The sequence below is a fragment of the Pararge aegeria genome, chromosome 2, assembly GCF_905163445.1.
Source record: "Pararge aegeria chromosome 2, ilParAegt1.1, whole genome shotgun sequence".
NCBI lineage: Eukaryota > Metazoa > Arthropoda > Insecta > Lepidoptera > Nymphalidae > Pararge > Pararge aegeria.
In genome coordinates, this window is record NC_053181.1 from 7,150,849 (window position 1) to 7,171,121 (window position 20,273).

At 37.1% G+C, this 20,273-nt stretch overlaps 2 protein-coding genes across 4 annotated transcripts in view; one reads left to right on the forward strand and one right to left on the reverse strand.

The window, feature by feature from the left end:
* Positions 1-10,020, forward strand: part of LOC120627973 (insulin-like growth factor-binding protein complex acid labile subunit) — a 61,041-nt gene extending 51,021 nt beyond the window's left edge. For both annotated transcript variants that reach the window (XM_039896122.1, XM_039896131.1), the window contains exon 3: positions 7,142-10,020. In XM_039896122.1, coding sequence (XP_039752056.1) covers positions 7,155-9,731 — 2,577 coding nt within the window. In that variant the 5' untranslated portion in view covers positions 7,142-7,154 and the 3' untranslated portion in view covers positions 9,732-10,020. The remainder of the gene's footprint in view (positions 1-7,141) is intronic.
* A 101-nt stretch (positions 10,021-10,121) lies between these two features.
* LOC120632557 (hydroxyacid-oxoacid transhydrogenase, mitochondrial) lies at positions 10,122-19,709 on the reverse strand. Of its 2 annotated transcripts, none has more exons than XM_039902441.1 (9): positions 19,507-19,709; positions 19,275-19,374; positions 16,738-16,816; positions 15,994-16,202; positions 14,592-14,788; positions 13,868-14,181; positions 12,378-12,559; positions 11,288-11,558; positions 10,122-10,246 (listed from the first exon to the last, which is right to left on the reverse strand). In XM_039902441.1, the coding sequence occupies exons 2-9, from the start codon at positions 19,325-19,327 to the stop codon at positions 10,163-10,165; spliced, it is 1,389 nt and encodes a 462-aa protein (XP_039758375.1). In that variant the 5' UTR covers positions 19,328-19,374; positions 19,507-19,709; the 3' UTR covers positions 10,122-10,162. The 2 variants fall into 2 exon arrangements, with proteins under 2 accessions (XP_039758375.1, XP_039758365.1); XM_039902431.1 differs by having other exon boundaries at positions 10,163-10,246; positions 19,613-19,709.
* Between the last annotated feature and the right edge of the window lie 564 nt (positions 19,710-20,273).

Genomic DNA, 20,273 nt, shown 5'->3' on the forward strand with positions numbered 1-20,273 from the left:
TATTGCTGGTGAGCCGAATCCAGTTCTAACCTGCTGCCTTGACGATATCATCACGCCAACAAGCTAGACGTCGGCCTATGCTTCTGAGTCCAGTGTCACTTGCCAATCTAGAATCACTCTGTTCCAACGCCTATCCCTCCTTCTACATAATTATGTGGCCAACCCAGATCCATTTACCCGCCGCTGTTCAAAGACATCTCTGAGACTCCAGTTCAGTTTCTGATCTCTACGTTGAGAGCCCTATCAAATAGAAATAATCCTCATATTTAAGTATAGTAACTATATAATATTGGGCGTGCACTGGGTTTTTGACCAGGGTATGCATAAAGAAAGAAGGTGCGATAAAATGGAAAAATCCTTTGCATTTATGTAATGTACGCATATCATCAAAAAGTTTACGGTATGCAGTGCTTTTGTGCATGTATGGAGTGCCACTGAATTATTAGGTTAGTTAGGTAATAATTAGTAGATTAGTATCAGAAATAGCCAAACTTTGCTAAGGTAATTTATCTTTTGTTAGGTGGTACGTGATGTTAATTGTATATCAGTATTCGTAAGCCATTATTACAAAGGTTACTATAGCATACTTTTCTAAAACAGAGCCCACGACAAATTGACCATGTAGTCAAAGTCAAAAAGCTACGAGGGTTCCAAACGCGTCCTGGTCTAAGAAGAAGCCCACAACAAACTTAGCCGTTTGCTATTTTTTTGTTATCACCATCTCACATTGTCTTTTAAAACTTTTACAGAAGCAACCTGGTTAGAGCAATAAGTTACACCCAAGCATTTTGTCGTTGACGTAGTCCTAATTACTATAATAAGACTTCTCTATAAGCTTGCGTTCATAAAGTAGGTACGTTGTAGGTATAATTTACATAATCTTTTATAACTCTAAATATAGCCCTATTCCATTGTGATCGAAACGGTCTATAGGCTAAGATAGTACTATAGGCTTAATACAGTCATGTATAATTTCGAGATGTCGCTATCTGACGAAATGGGGTTACAAAATGTCGAACGTTCACAGACCCGGTATAGTTGTGGCCAACCACATGTCCTATACAGCCTACACTATAGCTAACCGGCGTCACGCGATTAACAACCCACGAGTAAATAATATAAAGGTGATAATCACGTGATCATTACGTTTGCCTGTCTCCGCAAATATTGTCTTATCGAGCGTTAAGTCACATGACTCTGCGACAATCAATTTTGATACGTATTTATATTTGCAAAGGGTTTAATTCGAACAACTATCGCATGTTTAATACGTTAAGACTTGAGAGTAATTGCGATACGCTGGTTGGGTGGTGAACTGATACGGCCGTGAGAGAACTTATTAGGTCTTATTAGTTAAGTATATAACTATAATATCTACTTTGTCACACTATTGACCACAGCTTGTGACAGACCAATAGACAGATCTTGTATGAAAAGATAAAAATTTACGTCACAAAACGCATTTTGCGCTTTAAACGCCAATATAAAGATACCGCGGGTTTCAGTAGAAACTTTGTATAAATATAAAACTTCTAACAATTTCTCTCATTAACGTACATAAGCATCCAATGGCTATGTGCAAGGGCCTCGTATTTCTTAAGTGAGAGAATTAGACCCACCATGCTACTCCAATGTAGTTTGACGGGCTTTAATGATTAATGAAGTGATAATAGAAAGGGCCGCTGGGTGGCTTCAAGTGCTCTGAGGCCAGCAAAAGCGTGCCGAATGCAGGAAGATGGCACTAATTGAAAAAAATCTTCCTCCATACGTAACATATATATCTTTACACTAGGCATTGTTTTTGTGCATGTATGAAGTGCACGCCACTGGAGGCAAGGTGATGGTTAACGCTAAATTCCTAACTAGCTTGTCTCTCTGCAAATTTCCTAACGGAAAACCTGTCTATTTTGACCAGACCCGGTACTCTGGACTTCGTGTACGTAGTCTATCATGCTCACCACTTGATGAGTGAGGCAGTATGAGTGCCATTTAGTAAAGTAGCATTTATACATTTAATGTTATGGCTTAATGTTTTAATGCTTGAGTATCGAGTGTTGAATCAATGACACAAAAAGCATCACTTAGGTTCATTAAAATGATATCGAAATATGACGTCAGCGAACGAAAATGGGTAAAGATTATGACATGGATTCAGTGAAATGTAGTATTGAAATTTGGAACGGATATGTACTTACTACTCATCGTAGTCCGGATTCTTTTTGGTTTACAAATTATTATGAAATATTTTTATTCAGACTTATTAAGTTCAAACTTCACTCATTAAATATGCCATAACTATAATTAACTAGCTGTTCCGCTTGACTTCGTCTGAATTTCTTTCAGCTTTTGAAATGCCTACCGGAACTGTTTGATTTACCGGGCTTAGAAGTACCTACCATACCTATATATTTTCTCAGTCACTATGCTTTATTTAAGCTACCTCTGTGCTTTGCCTCATTTCGATTTTGCTGCTAAGTCGTGTATAAGTTACAATGATTATGTTTAGAAAACGCCGCGGTAAAAATCTCCTTGTGCTTTTCCGCAAGAAAAACTGTCTGCCCCCAAGATTTGAGCTCTCTCTGTACCTTATTCCGTCACGATCCGTTCAGCGGTTCAGCCCTACGTAGATACCTAATAAAAAATTAAACAAACAAACGCGACAAACTCTCGCATTTATGTTATGAGAATGGATTAAGTCCCCAACATTAGAGTAACCTGGTGTATGCTCTAAATCCGTCTCTCCTATGAGAGAAGAGGCATATACCCAACGGTGGCACGTTAATAAGCTGTGGGTGATAAAATGGATTGAGTCCAGTCAGTGGCACACTAGACACACACACACACACAGGGTATTCAGATGATTGATAATGAAGAAAATTTCCAGTACGAGTTTAAAAAACTTACTTTTTATAACTCTTACAAAGCCTATCCTTAAGTTTTTTTAAACTCGTACAGGCGATTTTTTTTCATTTTTTATTATCTGTATGCACACCACTGAGTACAGTGTTAATATTATCTACTTTGATATGTACTTAATATATAAAAACTTAAATTATCTTCTCAAAATATGTTAGTACTTATGAATAAATTATGAGTTCCCGATTTGGTTTTAACACCTTGTGATGTGGGCATCAGCTGGCGCTAAGGCGGCATATCGCAGGCGTTGCCATCCAGATGTGATCAGATGAACACATTTTCTCGGTCACACCTGCCTTTCATTCGTGATCGAAGTTTTTGTTGAATATGCAACGCTATACGCCACTTATCACATACCTAATCATTTGCATAAAGTATTAACAGCCACATATAAACTTACTTATTTAACAGTAGGTAGCGTTTGATTTTAGTTATAATTTCAGCCCTAACTAAATGTACCTCATGACTTGACCTGATTTTATTTGTAGGTGTAGGTCTGTGCATATCAACGTGTATGTGTGTAAATTAAAGTTTTAGTAGTGACCTTTTTCTACCTACTAAATGTAAAAAAATTGTACATTTAATATGGAGATATACTTTGAAATACCATTCTTTGGTCAGGTACCAGCTTTGGATTAAAGCCAAATACTTATGCGTCTGAAGGCAGTAGGTTTAACTAGGTATCTTTCTGTAACTTATCTAACTATTCTAAGGTAGTAGCTAACTATAATTAATGTCTACACCGTAGTTTATTAACGAAACACTACATTCTCTGACCAGTTATCTAATCTTATCTGTAGAGGCTCCCCGATATTGTTGCGACGCGACGCGACGGAGAGATCTTTTATTGTCTGCTCTTTGTTCCAAGCTAATAAGAAACAAAATATTATCTATGCTTTATCAAGTACTCGCTTCTGCCCGTGACATCGTTTGCGAAGACAGAACTGGGTCCGTAGAGAAATAAAAAACGCTTTGTTTAAAGTTCATTCACGCGGTATTCAGCTACATTTATTCCTTTAGAACGTTTTGAATTTTTTTCCATGAAATGTTATTCAGCTCATTAACAACTTCAAATTTAAATTTCGAAATCTCTGGAATCACAGGAATAACAAATGCATATTTGTTTTTAATATTCTTAGCTTTAGCATAATAGAAACGTTTTTGCACAAATCTGTTTATTTTTTTATTTTTTATGTTGCATTTCATCATAATCAATGGCCTATAATTCCACTGCTCTTCCAAGGGCCCTGGCCTTCGCCCCTAATCACCATGCTGAGCAGACATGCTTGTGATTGCAGTAGATGGTAAAAGTAGTTGCTGCCCGTTCTCACTCGAAGGCAGAGATATGGTGACTGATGGTGTTCTGCCGTCACCACCGGCGGAGTCCCTGTATGTGCTATAAATTATTCTTAAATAGAAAAATAGATTAAAATGTTACACACAATCCGAAAAAGAAGTCAACGGCATTTATTTGATCGTCCGATGCGGTCGATCTACTCAATAGTTACAGTTCGTAGTTTTTCACTTTATTAATTTATTGAAATTGCTTTGCATTGGAAACGTGATTTAACATACAATCAACAAACTTCGGCACAGCGTCTTCGCTGCCGAAGACCGGTAGATATAGAGATAACTATGTCGACCGTTTTCTCTTCCTAAGTATATATATGAGATAAGGAACAGTACGTAGAATTTTTGGTCCCTATTTTTTAATGTCACCCTAATGTGGGTTAAATCCACGGTAATAAGGCTAATCCTAACCAAAACAAATTACCGAACGACACTCATCTAGAGGTCCGAACCTTACAGGATGTCGTCGAACCCTGGGGCTCAACTCGTGGAAAAATTCGAGCTTACTCCACGGTCTGGTGAAACCATTACAACCCTTAGATATTGTGGTTACCAACAACAGATAAACAGAAACAATAGCTCGATTAGCTTTAAGGTACCTTTGGCCCGTTGACGAATAACCGCCTGCGTAGCATTGGAACCGATTCAATGTGAAAGTGTTACAACTTTCTATATCAGCCTGGACAGTTGTGGCTAATCCGAGATATGCGATCACAATCGGCACTTAATCGAGTTCAACGCACGAACGCATCAAGTTTTAGGCTTTGAACAGCTGTTTTATCGATGAACAGCACGATAATTTTTCCGCTCGGAATATATTAGGTAGTCTTAAACGCAAAAGTAAAACATTGGATATGAAAACCTTACCTAGTAAAGTAAGTAATTAGTACTCCGTAACGCACGATCGGGATTTTTGGGAACAAAGTTTAGAGAAAGTGAAACGAGCAAACATGTAAATCAAAATAAAATTCCATAATAAACAGTACCTATTCATAGGGCAACATCTGACTGAATTACCTACTTAGATTAAACTACCTTATAAAATAGTTGCCGTTACTGGTCGCATACTAATTTCCCATTACGTAGAATCATATTTATATAAATATTATGCTTTAATATGAACTAAGATGCATTGATTATTTTCTCTTTGTAGAAACATGGAAAAAGGTTTGTTTCTTTCAGGATCTGAGACGTCATTGAAAAATAATTTCAATCTCTGAAGGAAGAATAAAATAACACTTGTAAAGTTGTTCAGACCTATAAAGAAAAATATCAGAAAAAGGGTATCGTGCAGAAATGCAAACGTCACAGAAGTAAAAGATTTTAAATAATCCCTTGGGTTCTGACATTTAAAGGTGATCTCACTTGAAAAGAGCCAAACAAGTATAGCTATTCCGCCGCATCTTTGCCACGTTTGTTTGTAAAACCATACTTATTAAAAAATTTGTCACATTGCACTGACAGGAATTAATAGAATAAACTGATTACTCTCTATCTCTTTTTCCTCCTTACGTTACATCATTCTTCTCTCACATGTAACATAGGTAACATAGGTAGGTTTGTTTCAAGACATTAATTTTACCAATAATTTCACGTGTAAACCTTAAATTTTATAATGTTTTCTTTTGAAGATGATAACATTATATTGAAGGCTTACCCCTGAAATCTATCCCTACTAATAATATTATGACCTCTTTTTTCTACGTTTGAACGCACTAATCTCTTGTTCTTCCAGTCAATTCTATTGGAAGGCTCTCTATGGAATACAAAGCCCTAAGGCGGTACACTAGCGATGAAAATTGCAACTATAAAGATCTGACATTTTCCAAGTCATATCGATAAAAGTTAGCATTTAGGTTGATAATTAAAACAGTAAAATAAATTTTTCAGGATTTGTAAAAAAATCAAACACAAAGGTAGGTATCGGGGATATAAGTTTGTCTCTTAGAAGGCGCCTCAAAAAACAGTACCTATCCAAACGCCACGCTAGCAAATCATATATTTATTAATGTACCTATATACCTGCCCGTGAACACGTTTACAAAAGTAACTTACCTATGTACTTATCTATGATACAAAACCTTGAATCTCAGAAAAATCAATGAGAATTACATCATTAACCAGAGCTCTGACGTAAAAATACAATGAATTCTTGACAGACGGCATATCTATTGCACATCAATCTTATTATGCCACGCATGCTAAGTTCATTTAACTGATATATTCAATAATTACAATAAACCTAGCTTTTGCCAATACTTTTCCATAGAAATAAATGTTTTACGAAGAGAAAATATTCTATTTTATCTAAAATAATATCCGTCACATATTAGCACCTTTGAACTAAATGACAAAACCTACTATTTGATTTATTACGAATTGAGTACATATTTGACCAATTCATTGTTTGCTTTGAATCGAACGAGCTTCATTTACTTGTCAATTGGAGACAAAGACTTCGTCTCATGCGACGTCTGTTAATGAAAAGCAGTTTTGGCTTGAGTACAATTGTAATTATAGACCATTAATTATTAGTAGATTGTTGTTTGTTTATTGGTTCATATTTTTAAGTTCTGCGTAGACCGCAAAGAATTACTAAAGTAAATTACCTACGGTTCTTTGTTAGTGTTAGTATAATGTACGATTACTAATAAATTCCACTGTAGGTAAATGTAATTCAATAATTTTTATTGTTAACTGTTGTTTGTGCCAATCATTACAAAAAGGTCAACGTGTGCAATTCATTGTTTCGTAATAGTTTTCGTGGTATTTTGAGTACTACTTATTGACTATGTTTCTAAAGATTATGATTAATGATGATAGTCTGCTTTTCTTTTTAGACATAATATTAATCGTCAATTTTTTGTAATTTCAGAGTTCGCGACGACATGGGGGCAAAGTCCCGGGAGTTAATACTGCTCCTGGCAGTGTGTGCGCTTGCATTCTGCGAGTCCGTCAACAAAACTGTGAAGAAAGAAAGCAAGGACTCTGACAACTTCAACATCCAATACGATGATGATTATGACACAGACGATCAAGAAGTCCTTTTCAATGAAGACAAGCCATGTCCCAGAGATTGTTTATGCGCTGTCTCACAAGGATACCGCATGGCTAAATGCAATCGACTAGAGCTTAATACACAGAAGTTTGGTGACGACATAACAGACCTAGTAATTGAAAACTCCGAAATTCCCGTCCAACTAGATGACTTTATTTTCAAAAAGCTAGGTCTTGACAAAGTTGCAACTATTAAGATTGTAAACAGTACTATCACCTCTGTCGGATCAAATGCCTTCCACGGCCTTCATGAACTTTACGCTGTGAACTTGTCTAACAACAAACTAAAAAATTTACATCCAGAAACATTCGCTAGCAACAAAAAATTACTTCTGTTAACTCTTTCAAACAACCCACTGAAATTCCCTGCACCTGGATCACAACAATACTTCCTCAATGCTTCATCGGTACAAGAACTTGATATTTCATATTGTAATATGCAATACATCGCTGCCAATACCATCAAAAATATGCCCGGCCTAATGTATTTGAATTTAGCCGGAAACAATTTATCTGAGATGGAAGCTGATACGTTTAAAACTCTTCTTGATTTAGAAGAAATAGACTTAAGCGACAACCACATCAAAACTTTACCTGATGACATTTTCTCAGAAAATACTGAGCTTGCTACGCTACATATTCAAAGAAATCCCATTGATACCGTATACGGACTTCAAATTTCAGACCTTCTTACTTTGAATGCAGGACAAACAAACATCAAATTCGTTGGACCGTCTATGTTTAATGGAATGACTTATGTAGCTAATCTTAATCTGAGCGGTAATAGTATTGAGAAAATTCATAACCAGGCCTTCCACAAATTGGTTGAACTAAACTACTTAGACTTATCATACAATGATTTAGACTTTATTTCAAGCGCTCTTATTAAGGAAAATATTGAATTGGATATCTTCAAAATCTCTAACAACCCAAGACTGAAGCATTTACCTGAGGAAGGATTCAATTGCTCCGCTGAACAGTTTAACATTTATTTGTTTGATGCCTCCAACTGCGGACTTGAAGAAATTTACGATGATTCTCTCAAAACTTTTACAGCCTTATCACAAATTAACTTATCTGGAAACCGACTTAAATCCATAAATAAACACGTATTTTCAAGAAGTCCTAAACTAATCGAAATCAATTTGTCATATAATATGTTAACAACATTAGAAGCTCAAGTTTTTGCGAATAACAAAGATCTTGGAAAATTGTACCTGCAAGGAAATCCGTTGACAGTTTTGTCTGCTGAAGTGTTTGTAAACACGCCCCTACTCTCCTTGTTAGATATGAGTCATGGAGATTTAACAGCTCTATGGACAGTAGAAAAGAACCAACCAGCTTCACTCCTTAATAATCTTAGTTTCCTTAACGTTTCGCATAACCGGATTACAGAAATAAAGCAAACAGAATTAGATACCCTTAACAAACTACGATCACTCGATATTAGCAATAATCCATTGACATGCAGCCGCGAGTTTGAAAATCTTATTACATGGTTAAGTAAGCGCAAAGTATCATCTAACGTCAACTCTGCACTAATTGCAAACCTTGGTAAAGATGCGAAGGAGGACGAGAGCGCGTATAGTTGGGAACTCCTTTCGCAGAAAATATGCGGTACTGCTGTGAGGCATCCGATTGAACCGCTTCCACCTGTATCTGACGAGGAAATATGGGAAAGAATCGACAAAGACGCAGAAGGCAACTTCGATTTGAAGGATACGCTTGATGACGGTAAAATAGCTGACGATACAAAGATTACCAAGGAGAATGGAAATAATAAAGATTATGATGATGAGACAGCTGATGACCTCGATGACGCCGATGACGAAGATGATGATGAGGAAGAAGACAAAGATGAGTCGGGCGAAGAATATGATGAAAACGATGATAACGTAGATCTCAAAGTCAAACTTATCGAAAAACCATCAAAGAATTCTTTGGATCCCAAACCGACAGCAACTACGCCAAAGGAAAAGGTCAAGATTAACATCAAGCTATTAGAAAACGATCACATGTACGATGATCTCGAGCCCGAAGTGTATGTGCAAGCACAGGAGGCGGGTGCTGAGCACGGCCACTACGATTACCTGTGGCCCATGTTGATTGCTATCTTGGGAGCACTTTTACTTCTAATTATTATCGCTAAAGTTATGATGGTAGTATGCAGTAGGAGGAACAAGCAAGTGAGATACAACAGTGCCATAATAGCTGCCATGAGCCAGTCCGGTCGCACAAAGAAGGACTGTGGACTAGTGTACCAACAGCTTTCGGAGGACTTGACGAGTCCTGCCACACCCAAACTTAACCGCTACGCGCCTCTGCATACCGTCACCGTGAAGGCATCTAACATGTCTTACGAAAGCAGCCCCTTCCACCACAGCAACATCGTGCCGGAGGCGGTGTGAGTTATGCAGTAAAAATTAATATCATTGTAAACTCAATAAAATTAACAACTGCGTTAACGTTTATAGAAGCAGTAAGTGATAGATATAAGCGCTAGTCAATGCTACCTACATATCGTAACAAATTGAGCATGAAGTGCCTTGCTATTCGCAAACAATTACCGAACAATGACGCGTCCCATTCCTTTAAACCTAGCGCTTGTTTTATGATTATAGAGAAGAAAGTAACAAATGGAAGTCAAATTACAACAAATTAATGTAAGATATACATAATTATATATTATACAAATTAGTTGGTAGGTTTTATTTTATGTACTTAAAATTAATAAAATTAAACGATAAATTGTTATATTATTTTATTGATAACATTGAATAAATTGGTAATAATAACAATATGTATATATTTAATCTTAATTCATATAATCACATTATTATTAGTATATAGTCAACGAGTCTTCTAATAGTTTCGATAAATCTTCCTCAGATTGTGGTACTGGCGTTAATTTTAACAGACGATGCTGTAAAAATTAAAATAAATATAAGACAATACATAAAACTTTGCAATAATAACTTATTTCTGTTATAAAAACAGCTATAAAATTATCCGTTAAAGTACAACATAACCTTAAACAAGCCTTTACTAAGTTTTAAATATCCTGATGAACTTCAGTCGACCTTCTATGGAAATATTAACATACAAAGGTGCATATTAATGACACACTGAGGTGAACCAGTGTAAAAATGTTATAAAAAGTAAGATTTTTACTAACATTTACCTCAGTTTCAGCAGAAAAATTTTGGAGATCAACCTTGGTGCAAAGGCTCTACTTTGTAAAGAGGAGCGCTAAAGTTTTTAGAGTTGTTATTTTTTCCAAGGCTTTTTGTTCTATTTTCTTAAGCGGTGTATGGTTTGGTTCTTACAACTTAATTCATGATTTACAATACAATAAGAATATATAATACAATTAACAGCCGTGATAGCCCAGTGGGTAGGAGCTCGACTTCACTTTCGGGGGGCCGAATTCGAATCCCAGCACGCACCTCTAACTTTTCTAAGTTATGTGCGTTTTAAGTAATTAAAATATAACTCGCTTCAACGGTGAAGGAAAACATCGTGAGGCCTGCATGCCTGAGAGTTCTCCATAATGTTCTCAAAGGTGTGTGGAGGCCACCAATCCACACCGGGCAGGCGTGGTGGGCCACGGCATTAACCCCTTTTTACTGCGGGGAGGAGACCCGTGCCTTGTAGTGGGCCGGTAATTGGTTGATATGATGATAATAATATAATAATACATAAAGCAATTGACGAAATCGCGATCAAGTCATAAAGATTTTGTCGTTGGGTTGGAGTTATGCAAAAATGTTCCAATCAACAATAACTCCAATTGGGTCCCAAGACCGCTAAATACATTTTGCTAAGCACCTCTTTTTGAAGATCTGGAACTCAAAGTGAGACAATGACTTAAAAGATAGAGAGCGGAGAAATAATGCAGTGAGAAAGAAGATAAGGTAGTCAATTAATCTTAATTTCACATAATCTATAAGAAAATTAAACACACCTGGGGCAATGCTCCTTTTACCAAGCTAGGTATGTCTTCAGCTGAGTACCCCAAAGCAGCTAATCCATTGTCAATATCCAAAAGATCCATATACTTCAAAATGACTTCTGCTAGTACGTTCCCAGCGTCGTTTCGTTTCTTCGCAGAGACATCTTCGCCGAGGAGTTCAGCTGCTTCGAGGTGCTTCTCGGGATCGCTGTTCGCCGTAAAGCGGAATACTGCAGGAGCAGTTATTGATACTGCTAGTCCGTGGGGTATTATCGGTTCGGAGCTAAAAATAATACATCATTGTACCACTAAATGATATGATATTAATTATTAATTAGTACGAAAGTTTGTGCAATGTAACAGCATCTACAGCTTCCCCTGACAATGTATTTTAGACCACACGACACTGGTTTTTACAAAGAATACTTTTACTAATAATCTTCTGAGCTATATAACAGAAACTTGTAACTTGTGTCAACCTGTGGATATTTTAAATCCGAAAGGACAAAGCTGTTGGCCACAACAGCCATTTCGTCACACCTCAACAACACTAGATGGCGCCACAAGAATCTACATCGCGCTATCGAAGTTTTCGCAAATGAGAACCAAATAAGTATATAACTACCAAAAATGAATAGTCGGATCTCAATTCCTGAACGCGACACCAGCTCCGAGGAAGATCTTCCTATGATCACTAAAGCTCGCGTAAACTGTCCTATTTTTAAACAGTAACAGAGATATTTGGTAATACATAATCGGGCGACGAGTGCCATAGCCTAATAATGATTCTGGAATAAAGATAGGCTCATATGGGAAAGATCCAGAGCAAAATTCTGTAGTAAGTCTATGTATTTAAATGGCTGAACTTGGATTAATGGAAAGTTAGTTTTTATTGCGACTGCCCTATATTATAAATGCTAGTAATATCATTCGTTTGCACGCAGCATCTTAAGGTAAAAATAGTTTGGAAGGCAAACTGTAGTTTGCACGCAGATAGTAAGCAGGTGGAGCTAAATAAAATGAACAAGCAGCTCGTTAAAATTTCAGGAAAGTGCATGGTTTGAGATTAGGTAACGAAACATAAGAAAAAGTGTGCCCTTACCCGTAGTCCTCCGGTACATATCCCTTCACGTTCCCAGCGATGGGGTACGCTAGGCCATGGCAAAGGTGCACGCCCGCATTTCCTATGCCCACACCTGCCATAGTTGCCGCGAGATGCATGCTAGACCGAGCTTCTATATCGTCAGGGTTGTGCACGGAACGGGAAAAGTATTTGCGGAGAGACTGTAATAAATTGTAGACAGTTCATCGTGTGGGTAATAGAATGTCTTACAAACGTTTTTGTTATGTACGACGACGTACGACTAGAAAAATTTCTGAGTGAGTCCTGAGGTTTATATCAAGGGGATTTCGTCGAATTCAAGCGCCTGCGACGAAGGCAACATTATCCTTGCTTTGTATACTGTACTGATCACACGTTACGAAACAATATAATCAAGGCTAGCTAAATTATGGTTCGGAAAACGCTTGCCGGGAACACACAAAAATCTATACTCTATTGTTTGCGTGACACGTGTTCGGGCGAGTTAAAAGGTAGTTTTAGAAGTATTAGGGCTTCTTGTGACAGAGCTCCTCCGGGGCAGTACTATTGCTATGCTCATATCTTCCGCTAAGCCGCATTGTTGCAATGCCGGTCTAAAGGGCGTGGTTGCCGGTGTTATTACAGGCAAATGAGTTGAGAGATAGTGTATTATAGCAATACACAACGTGTAAATGTAAACCTTAATAATACTTTTTACACAGAATTTAGAGGTACCTACAATTTGTACCGTCTTAGAGACTTATCTATGAAACCGAAAACCTTATAGTTTTTGATTAAACTGTCATAGTTTTTAATGATACAGCCCTAACATCACATGCAAAATTAATATCATGTGACTCCTGTCACTTAGAAACGCGTTGTGTAGCGTAGATATTATGCGCGGATCGGTCTGTTATCTTCAATACGGTTGTCATAAGTAAAGACTTAGAATGTTTTGAATTAGTTTGTATGGAACAAATAAATATGCTTCTTTTGATTGAATATTTTTACAGGGCGATTTCTTATAAAAAAATACTTATGCATCATTCAAAATTATTTCGTAATTGGGTTACACGTATTATAAACTACTATAAAGCGATATAGTCAACCAATCCGCACTTGGCCAACGTGGTGGACTACGGTTTTACCCCGTCGTCACTGTGGGAGGAGACCCGTGCCCTGTAGTGGACCGGTACTGGGTTGATATGATGATAAAGCAATTTGCCCACTTGCCTCTATTATGATCACTTAACAGGTTTTTGCCACTTTGTGTCTCCAACTGATTGACGCGACTGCAGCATTGTAATACGGGTGTCCAAGGAAATTATCTTAGTATTAATAAAAACACTGTATCCCTGTTACCAGAGACACTCTTATGTCACATGTGACGAGTAATAATTTCGGTGACTAAACAAAAGTGCCATCCCAAACTCGTGGCTATTAAGGCAAACTACAACCACGTTAGTAACCGGTCACTTTCTTGGCTTGGCGAACAATGTACTATTTCATACCTGCAAACAAAATCGAGCCCAAACATCTGATATCGGATTGCTCCCTTGATAGACTGGTCTTAGCGCCGGATTCTCCGGAGCTGGCCCTCGTTCCGTATACGGAATTGCCGTAAAACTCTCGAGGGCGTGACAGAATACGTCGAACCCGGAAAATATAGCGACATTTCGGGGAACTGTGAGCGTATGTAGGGGGTCGATTAAAGCCAAAATGGGGCGCAATGCTGAGTGGGATATACCGGTCTTCGCGCTGATTTCTTCGAAGTCGAATATACTCATTCCTGTGGTTTCACTGCCTGTGCCACTTGTTGTAGGAACTGAAACAATATAACCACAATATTAACCCAATACCGGCCGACTACAGGGCACGGGTTTCCACCCAAAAACACAATCCGAACAATTTAGGCCCAGTGCGAGTTGGTAGACTTCATACGCCTTTGAGAACATAATGGAGAACTCTCAGGCGTGCTGGTTTCCACACGATTTTTTTTTATTTCGTTGAAGCAAGTTATACATCTTCCAATTGGCTAAAACGCTCATAACTGAAAAAAGTAAGAGACATGATTTTAACTTTGATCCTTCCCAAAATTGAGGCTATAGTCCTAAATATTAGGCTACCACCACTTTTTCATTGGCTGGAACGGAAATTTTAGGTCTAGTTATCGTGTTACTCTATAACTGGCACAAAAACAAACCCTTTGAGAAATCACTTGAAACAATAACATACTTGCAATTAAAGGCTTCAACGGAACTGTGACCGGTTTCCCTTTGCCCACCGGCTGGTTCACGTAGTCCAGGAAGTCGGCATTCGGATCGCAATAGTAAAGGTTCGCCGCCTTGCATGTATCCATGACTGAGCCACCACCGATCGCTACGAAACCGTCAAATTGGCCCTCCTTGACAAACTTGATAGCATCTTTGAAACTGGTGGTTTAACATAATTTATAAAATCATTTGTTTGACGTAGGTATAGACAGTAGTTCCATGGATCGCTATGGATGAAACTGTTGGGGCCTTTTAAGAAAGCGAAGAGTCGTTCTACTTTTGCTAGCGGACTTTTCTATAGATACTTCTTCTTTATTTTTTTTATAAATTCGCTATCTACATGAACGAGAGGAACCGAATAATTTGAACTGTTCCGTGGACCTAACTACCTCGTTGTGCTAACACAACAAAAACAAGTGGTTGGCATCGACTTTGGATCGCAAATTCGTGGGTTGCAAAAATTATAAGGTACAAAGTTCTGTTAAGAAATTTTCTTCTGTGCATCTCCTGGCCTCAGAGAGCACTTTAAACTAAAGTGGAATTTGTAAATCTTTTCTAAAAGACCGACGTCCAGCAAAGGATGTCCTCCGGTTCGTGTTATGATGATGACTATAAGATAAATTATGCTGCGGTACCTATATATTATAATAAGGAGAAGAACACTGGTTTTGAACTCCTTCTTAAACAGCATAAAAACCTTAAGGAATTTAACTTTAATTAATAAAATCTGTTTACTACTTTGGACTATGGACCGTGGAACTCGACTCGGCAGTCAATCGACTTTATCTTAACATCACGAAGATACATTATCAGCCTGCCGATTTGAATGGATATTGAAATAGAAAATTATAAGCGGTTATTTTTATCACTTATGAATGTTTATCTATATACTTACTTTTAAACCGAATTCGCAGAAGCACATTATGTTTTTATTCAATTTGTCTAGCTTTCACAAAAATTACATTATTAAGAATTAAGTAACACATTATTGCACGTAAAACATTTCCTGTCCTATTCTTGTTGATACCAACACAGGAAATGTGAGGCATGTAAAGGCGGCCTATTACAGTATGGCATCTCTGAAAGGCAGCCTTTGTTAAGAGGACCAGCAGTATGTGAGCAGGATAGTACAACAAATTAGCTCGTTTTTACTATGTGGAAAATCTATTGCCCATCTTGGAAACAAAACCCACTCATATGCCGTCACGGGAAGCGATGTGGCGCTCTCTTATTAATTTTATGAATAACACTACAACCTCTATTTCTTATTTATTTTACTCAATATAAACTGTCAATATAACTGTAATTTTTTTACATATGCCTAAAACATAAGTTACATAAGTGTGTCGTTAAAATACAGTTACCTTGAATCTGTGGGTTCTACTTTGACCCTGTCATATACTTTGTAATTAACTCCATTTCTCGTCAGAGAGTCCAGTACAGCTTTCATTGGCTTTAGCGACACAACATTGGGATCAGTCATCACACAGACATTCTTCGTACCAAGATTGACCAGGTCTTGTCCAACTTCCTTAGTAACACCGAGGCCATACCTCACTGTTGTGCATTTTATCTGAATTTTTCATAAAATGAAATCAATACGGTAGAGGAAAATGTGTGTTATAATATCTGCATGCATTTCATATATTTTTATATAATGGTCTCCTACCAAGTCATTAGTGACGCGAAACCAGATTTCTGCTACAAAAAAAACGCACAAAAAGGCATTTTTTTTAAATATTTTCCTACGTTAAATGTGTTAATAGTTTACGCAATAATGTTGGGAACAGAAATGAGCAGAAATCCGCCGAGGCCCCGCGGAATAACCGACATAGCTCAACGAACGCGAAGTGGCAATGCACGAAGCACATAGCTTGATGAACCGATGGATGTCGGGTCGCAAGGTGCTGGATAAACGTTGGTCAATCCCCAACCATCTGGATAGACAACTTCAAACTAGTTGATGTGAGCTGTTGGACACAAGCAGCCCAGGAATGTGGATTTTGAAACTCCCTACCTACCTAGATCTATTTCAAGCAATGGATGGTAATCAGTTAAGCTGGTGATGATGATAATGTTAGGAATACGCATACCTACAGATTACTTACCTCAAAAGCATAGTCCTTGGAGATTGTTGAATTTGTAACATGAAAGTTACCTCTGTGACTATGTGCGGGGCATTGGCAACTGAAAATTAATAAAGATATTGCCTATAAAATCTAAAGGATTAAAATAAGTGTGATGACTCTTATTTGAACATTTAGGTAATAGAAATAAACTCGAAAAGAATATGGGAACTAACTAGTTTATAATCTAGTCTAGTAAGATGTTCAAGATTATCTAAATATTGAACATCTCAAAAAAAATAGTGGCAATGCCATTGAAAATTTAAGATTTTTTATTATTTTTACAAAAAATTACGAGTCATAACTATACAATATTTAATAGTTAGTAATGAGTACATAATAAAATTCAGTAAGATTAGTACTATCGCCTAAAACAGTAATTCTTAATTCAGGTAGTTTCTCGTCTTGATGACTTCGTCCATAATTGCACAGACAAAACCCTCGGTTTCCCCAAATAGGTCACCAAACTGTAACCAGGATACAGATGCGATTTGATCTACATCTGGTCCCGACAGGGCGTTGTAGAATCAGCCATGCAACTCCTTACTCCTCCATACCGCCACACGATCTGAGTTGCTAAGTACTTTTGGCTTGCGCCAGTTCTCTTTGCCAAGGAATAGTGGAGTAAGACCCTTATCTACTGCAACGACATCCTTACACATACCCATATTCATTCTAAGAAAATGATCTCTAAGATTGCACACCTCACGATTATGAAGGTTCTTGGCATTCAGAAGACCACGTCCTCCACACTTGCGTGGGATGTACCTCATTACAGAGGAACGTGGGTGATGCATACGGTAAGCCGTCAACAGTTAATTTAATTTATTCTTAATATTGTTATTGCTCTCGTTTCAGGATTTTAATCTGTATTCGTAAATTCTTAAGGCAATCCTGTGGTATGTCTTACAAAAGTGTCATTTAAAAATAATTATGAGATGGAAGTAAACCAAAACGATAGATTTGATGTTTTCGGTTTACTTAAAGCAAATATTTTATTTTTGGTGGTTGTGATAACCAAATTTTTTACTCTTAAATCATGTAAGACCCCGAGTTCCAAAAGTTTGTGAAATGAAAGGGTTTTAAATAAAATGAAACAACAAATCTATTTTTCCTTTTCAATATACTAATCACCCTTCAGCTGAATACATTTATTACATCTAGGTATTATATTTTCTAAATAATTTTTAATTTTGCCTCAAAATGAGCCAAAATTGCCTACTTTACTTCATTGTTGTTCGAAAATTTCCTTCCCTATCGTCTCTTTTTAAATTTGGGAACAAATAAAATTCACATGGGGCCAGATCTGGACTGTAGGATGGGTGGACTAGTGATTCGAAGCCATGAGTGTGCAGAGCAGCCATAGCAACTCTGCTCTTGTGAACTGGCACCTTATCTAACAAGTGCAACACACCATTGGTCAATTTTACTTGACGTTTTTTCTTGATGGCCTCCTCTAATTTTCTAGTATTGTTGCGTAGTATTCTCCTAGTATGGTCCTTCCCTTTTTCTTGCAATCAATCAGTATTATAACCTCACAATCCCAAAAAACAGTAGCCATCAACTTTCCCACCAACTCCAACACTTGAATTTCCTTGGTGTCAGTGTCCCCTTTGGTGGCATGTACTCATGTTTGGACTCAGTTTCAAAGTGATGAACCCATGTTTCATCTCCGGTCACAATCTGCTCCAAAAACTGTCCAGGTCCACACAACTCCAAAAATTGGTTTGACGTATCAACGCCGCCGTATCAACGCATGGAAGTGAGTCAATTAGCGACGAGGGTTGTCGCTAATTGACTCACTTCCATGTTTAAAATGACCATGCCACTTGTAAATCATTGATTTACTAAGGCACTGTTTCCCCTTGTATTATAAAGAATTTTATCACAGCACTGTTCAATTTTTTCCATAGTTTCAGTTTTCTTCCGGTTTGACTTGTTTAGCAGGCAAGTTTTCCTAAACGAATGACACAATAAAGCTGAAACTCAATTTATATACTAATGATGAGTTATGAGTACCCAATTAGTATGATACTAAGCAACCTATCCCCACTCCATTCCCTCCATTCCAAACTTTTGGACCTTCCCTTGTATTAATCAATGGCTGGAATCAATAGCATTATACAATATGTAAGAAAGAAAAATAGGAAGCCAGGCTCCAAATTAAAATCTTCAAACCCCTTGGCCTTTACATTGGTCCCTGCCGTCAATAATTTTTACCTAGGGTAAGAGTGTACCAACTATGCCAGCATTATTTGAATGTTACTACATCTGCCAACTTTGTGGGTTTGAATTTTTATGGGTTTAAAGTCTAGATACTCTCTGATCTCTGATATTAAATATGAGAGTGCCCAGCTGTAGAACGTTAGGCTGAGATTATGATTTTATGCTCTTTTAATACGTAGCTGTAGCTGTACGTAAAAACATAACCAAATGATTGTCTCATAAAACAAAGTTGTAAATTGTAATACTAATATACATAGTAATTTTATATACCACAGTAATTTAATAATACTCACGAAGCAATATTGATAGTCCTTAGTAACTCAAAAACTCTTTTACGGGAAGCCATGGTAACTTTGTTTTGCTGGTTTGAAACCTAAATGACCTCTTTAGAACCTATAATATTTAGTACATTAGATTTAATCAATAACTAAACTTGAAATCATACTATTATCATAATAACAGTAAAATATCTATCATACAACACTAGAGAACAAAATCACTAAGAAATTGATAGATAGTCTGTACCTGTAGCTGACTTATAAATGACCATAATAGTGATAATGTATTTTAATATATAGCATTATGTTATAACTGATAAGTTAACAAAACAACTCCAATGCTGATAACGTACCTACTTAATACGTAATTTAAGTAGGTGCCTACGATTTAGTATAAAAGCCAGTAGATACAAATGTTATTGTTTTCTCACTAAGAATTGAAAAAATGATAACATTAAATTTTTTTTTATTTGCCTCTTACGGCTCTGGATTCTAGCTTTTTTTAAGTAAGATGCACAGATTCTTAAGATACAACTAAGAAGTGTCTATGGAGGGTAGAGGTAAGGAGAGTCATCTGTGTATATGAAAAAGTGTCGTCAAAATGTATTAAATTAGGATGGCGCCACATTTGCATCAGGGTAACTCTTAAAAGAAGCGCCAAATATAAATATTGTTGGGGTAGGCTTGAAAAATAGACAAGGAAGTATGGAGATACAATGAAGTAAGGTTATATTTACCACAATATTTTTATTTTTTGTACAACGTAAGTTGTTGAAATTCTCAATAATTAACTACTTTAGTCGATAATGACATTAAATTTTTTACTTCAATTCATCTACGATTGCTACATTCATACCATACCCTGTGCATCCACCAGCGCCATTGTGGAGGATTTTTGAACTGTTATTTAGCGCAACAACTGGACACTTTTTCAACTTTACTCCCATATAAGATGACTCTCCTTACCTCTACCCTCCATAGAAGTGTCATCCGCTGCGCTGCACAGGGAAAGGG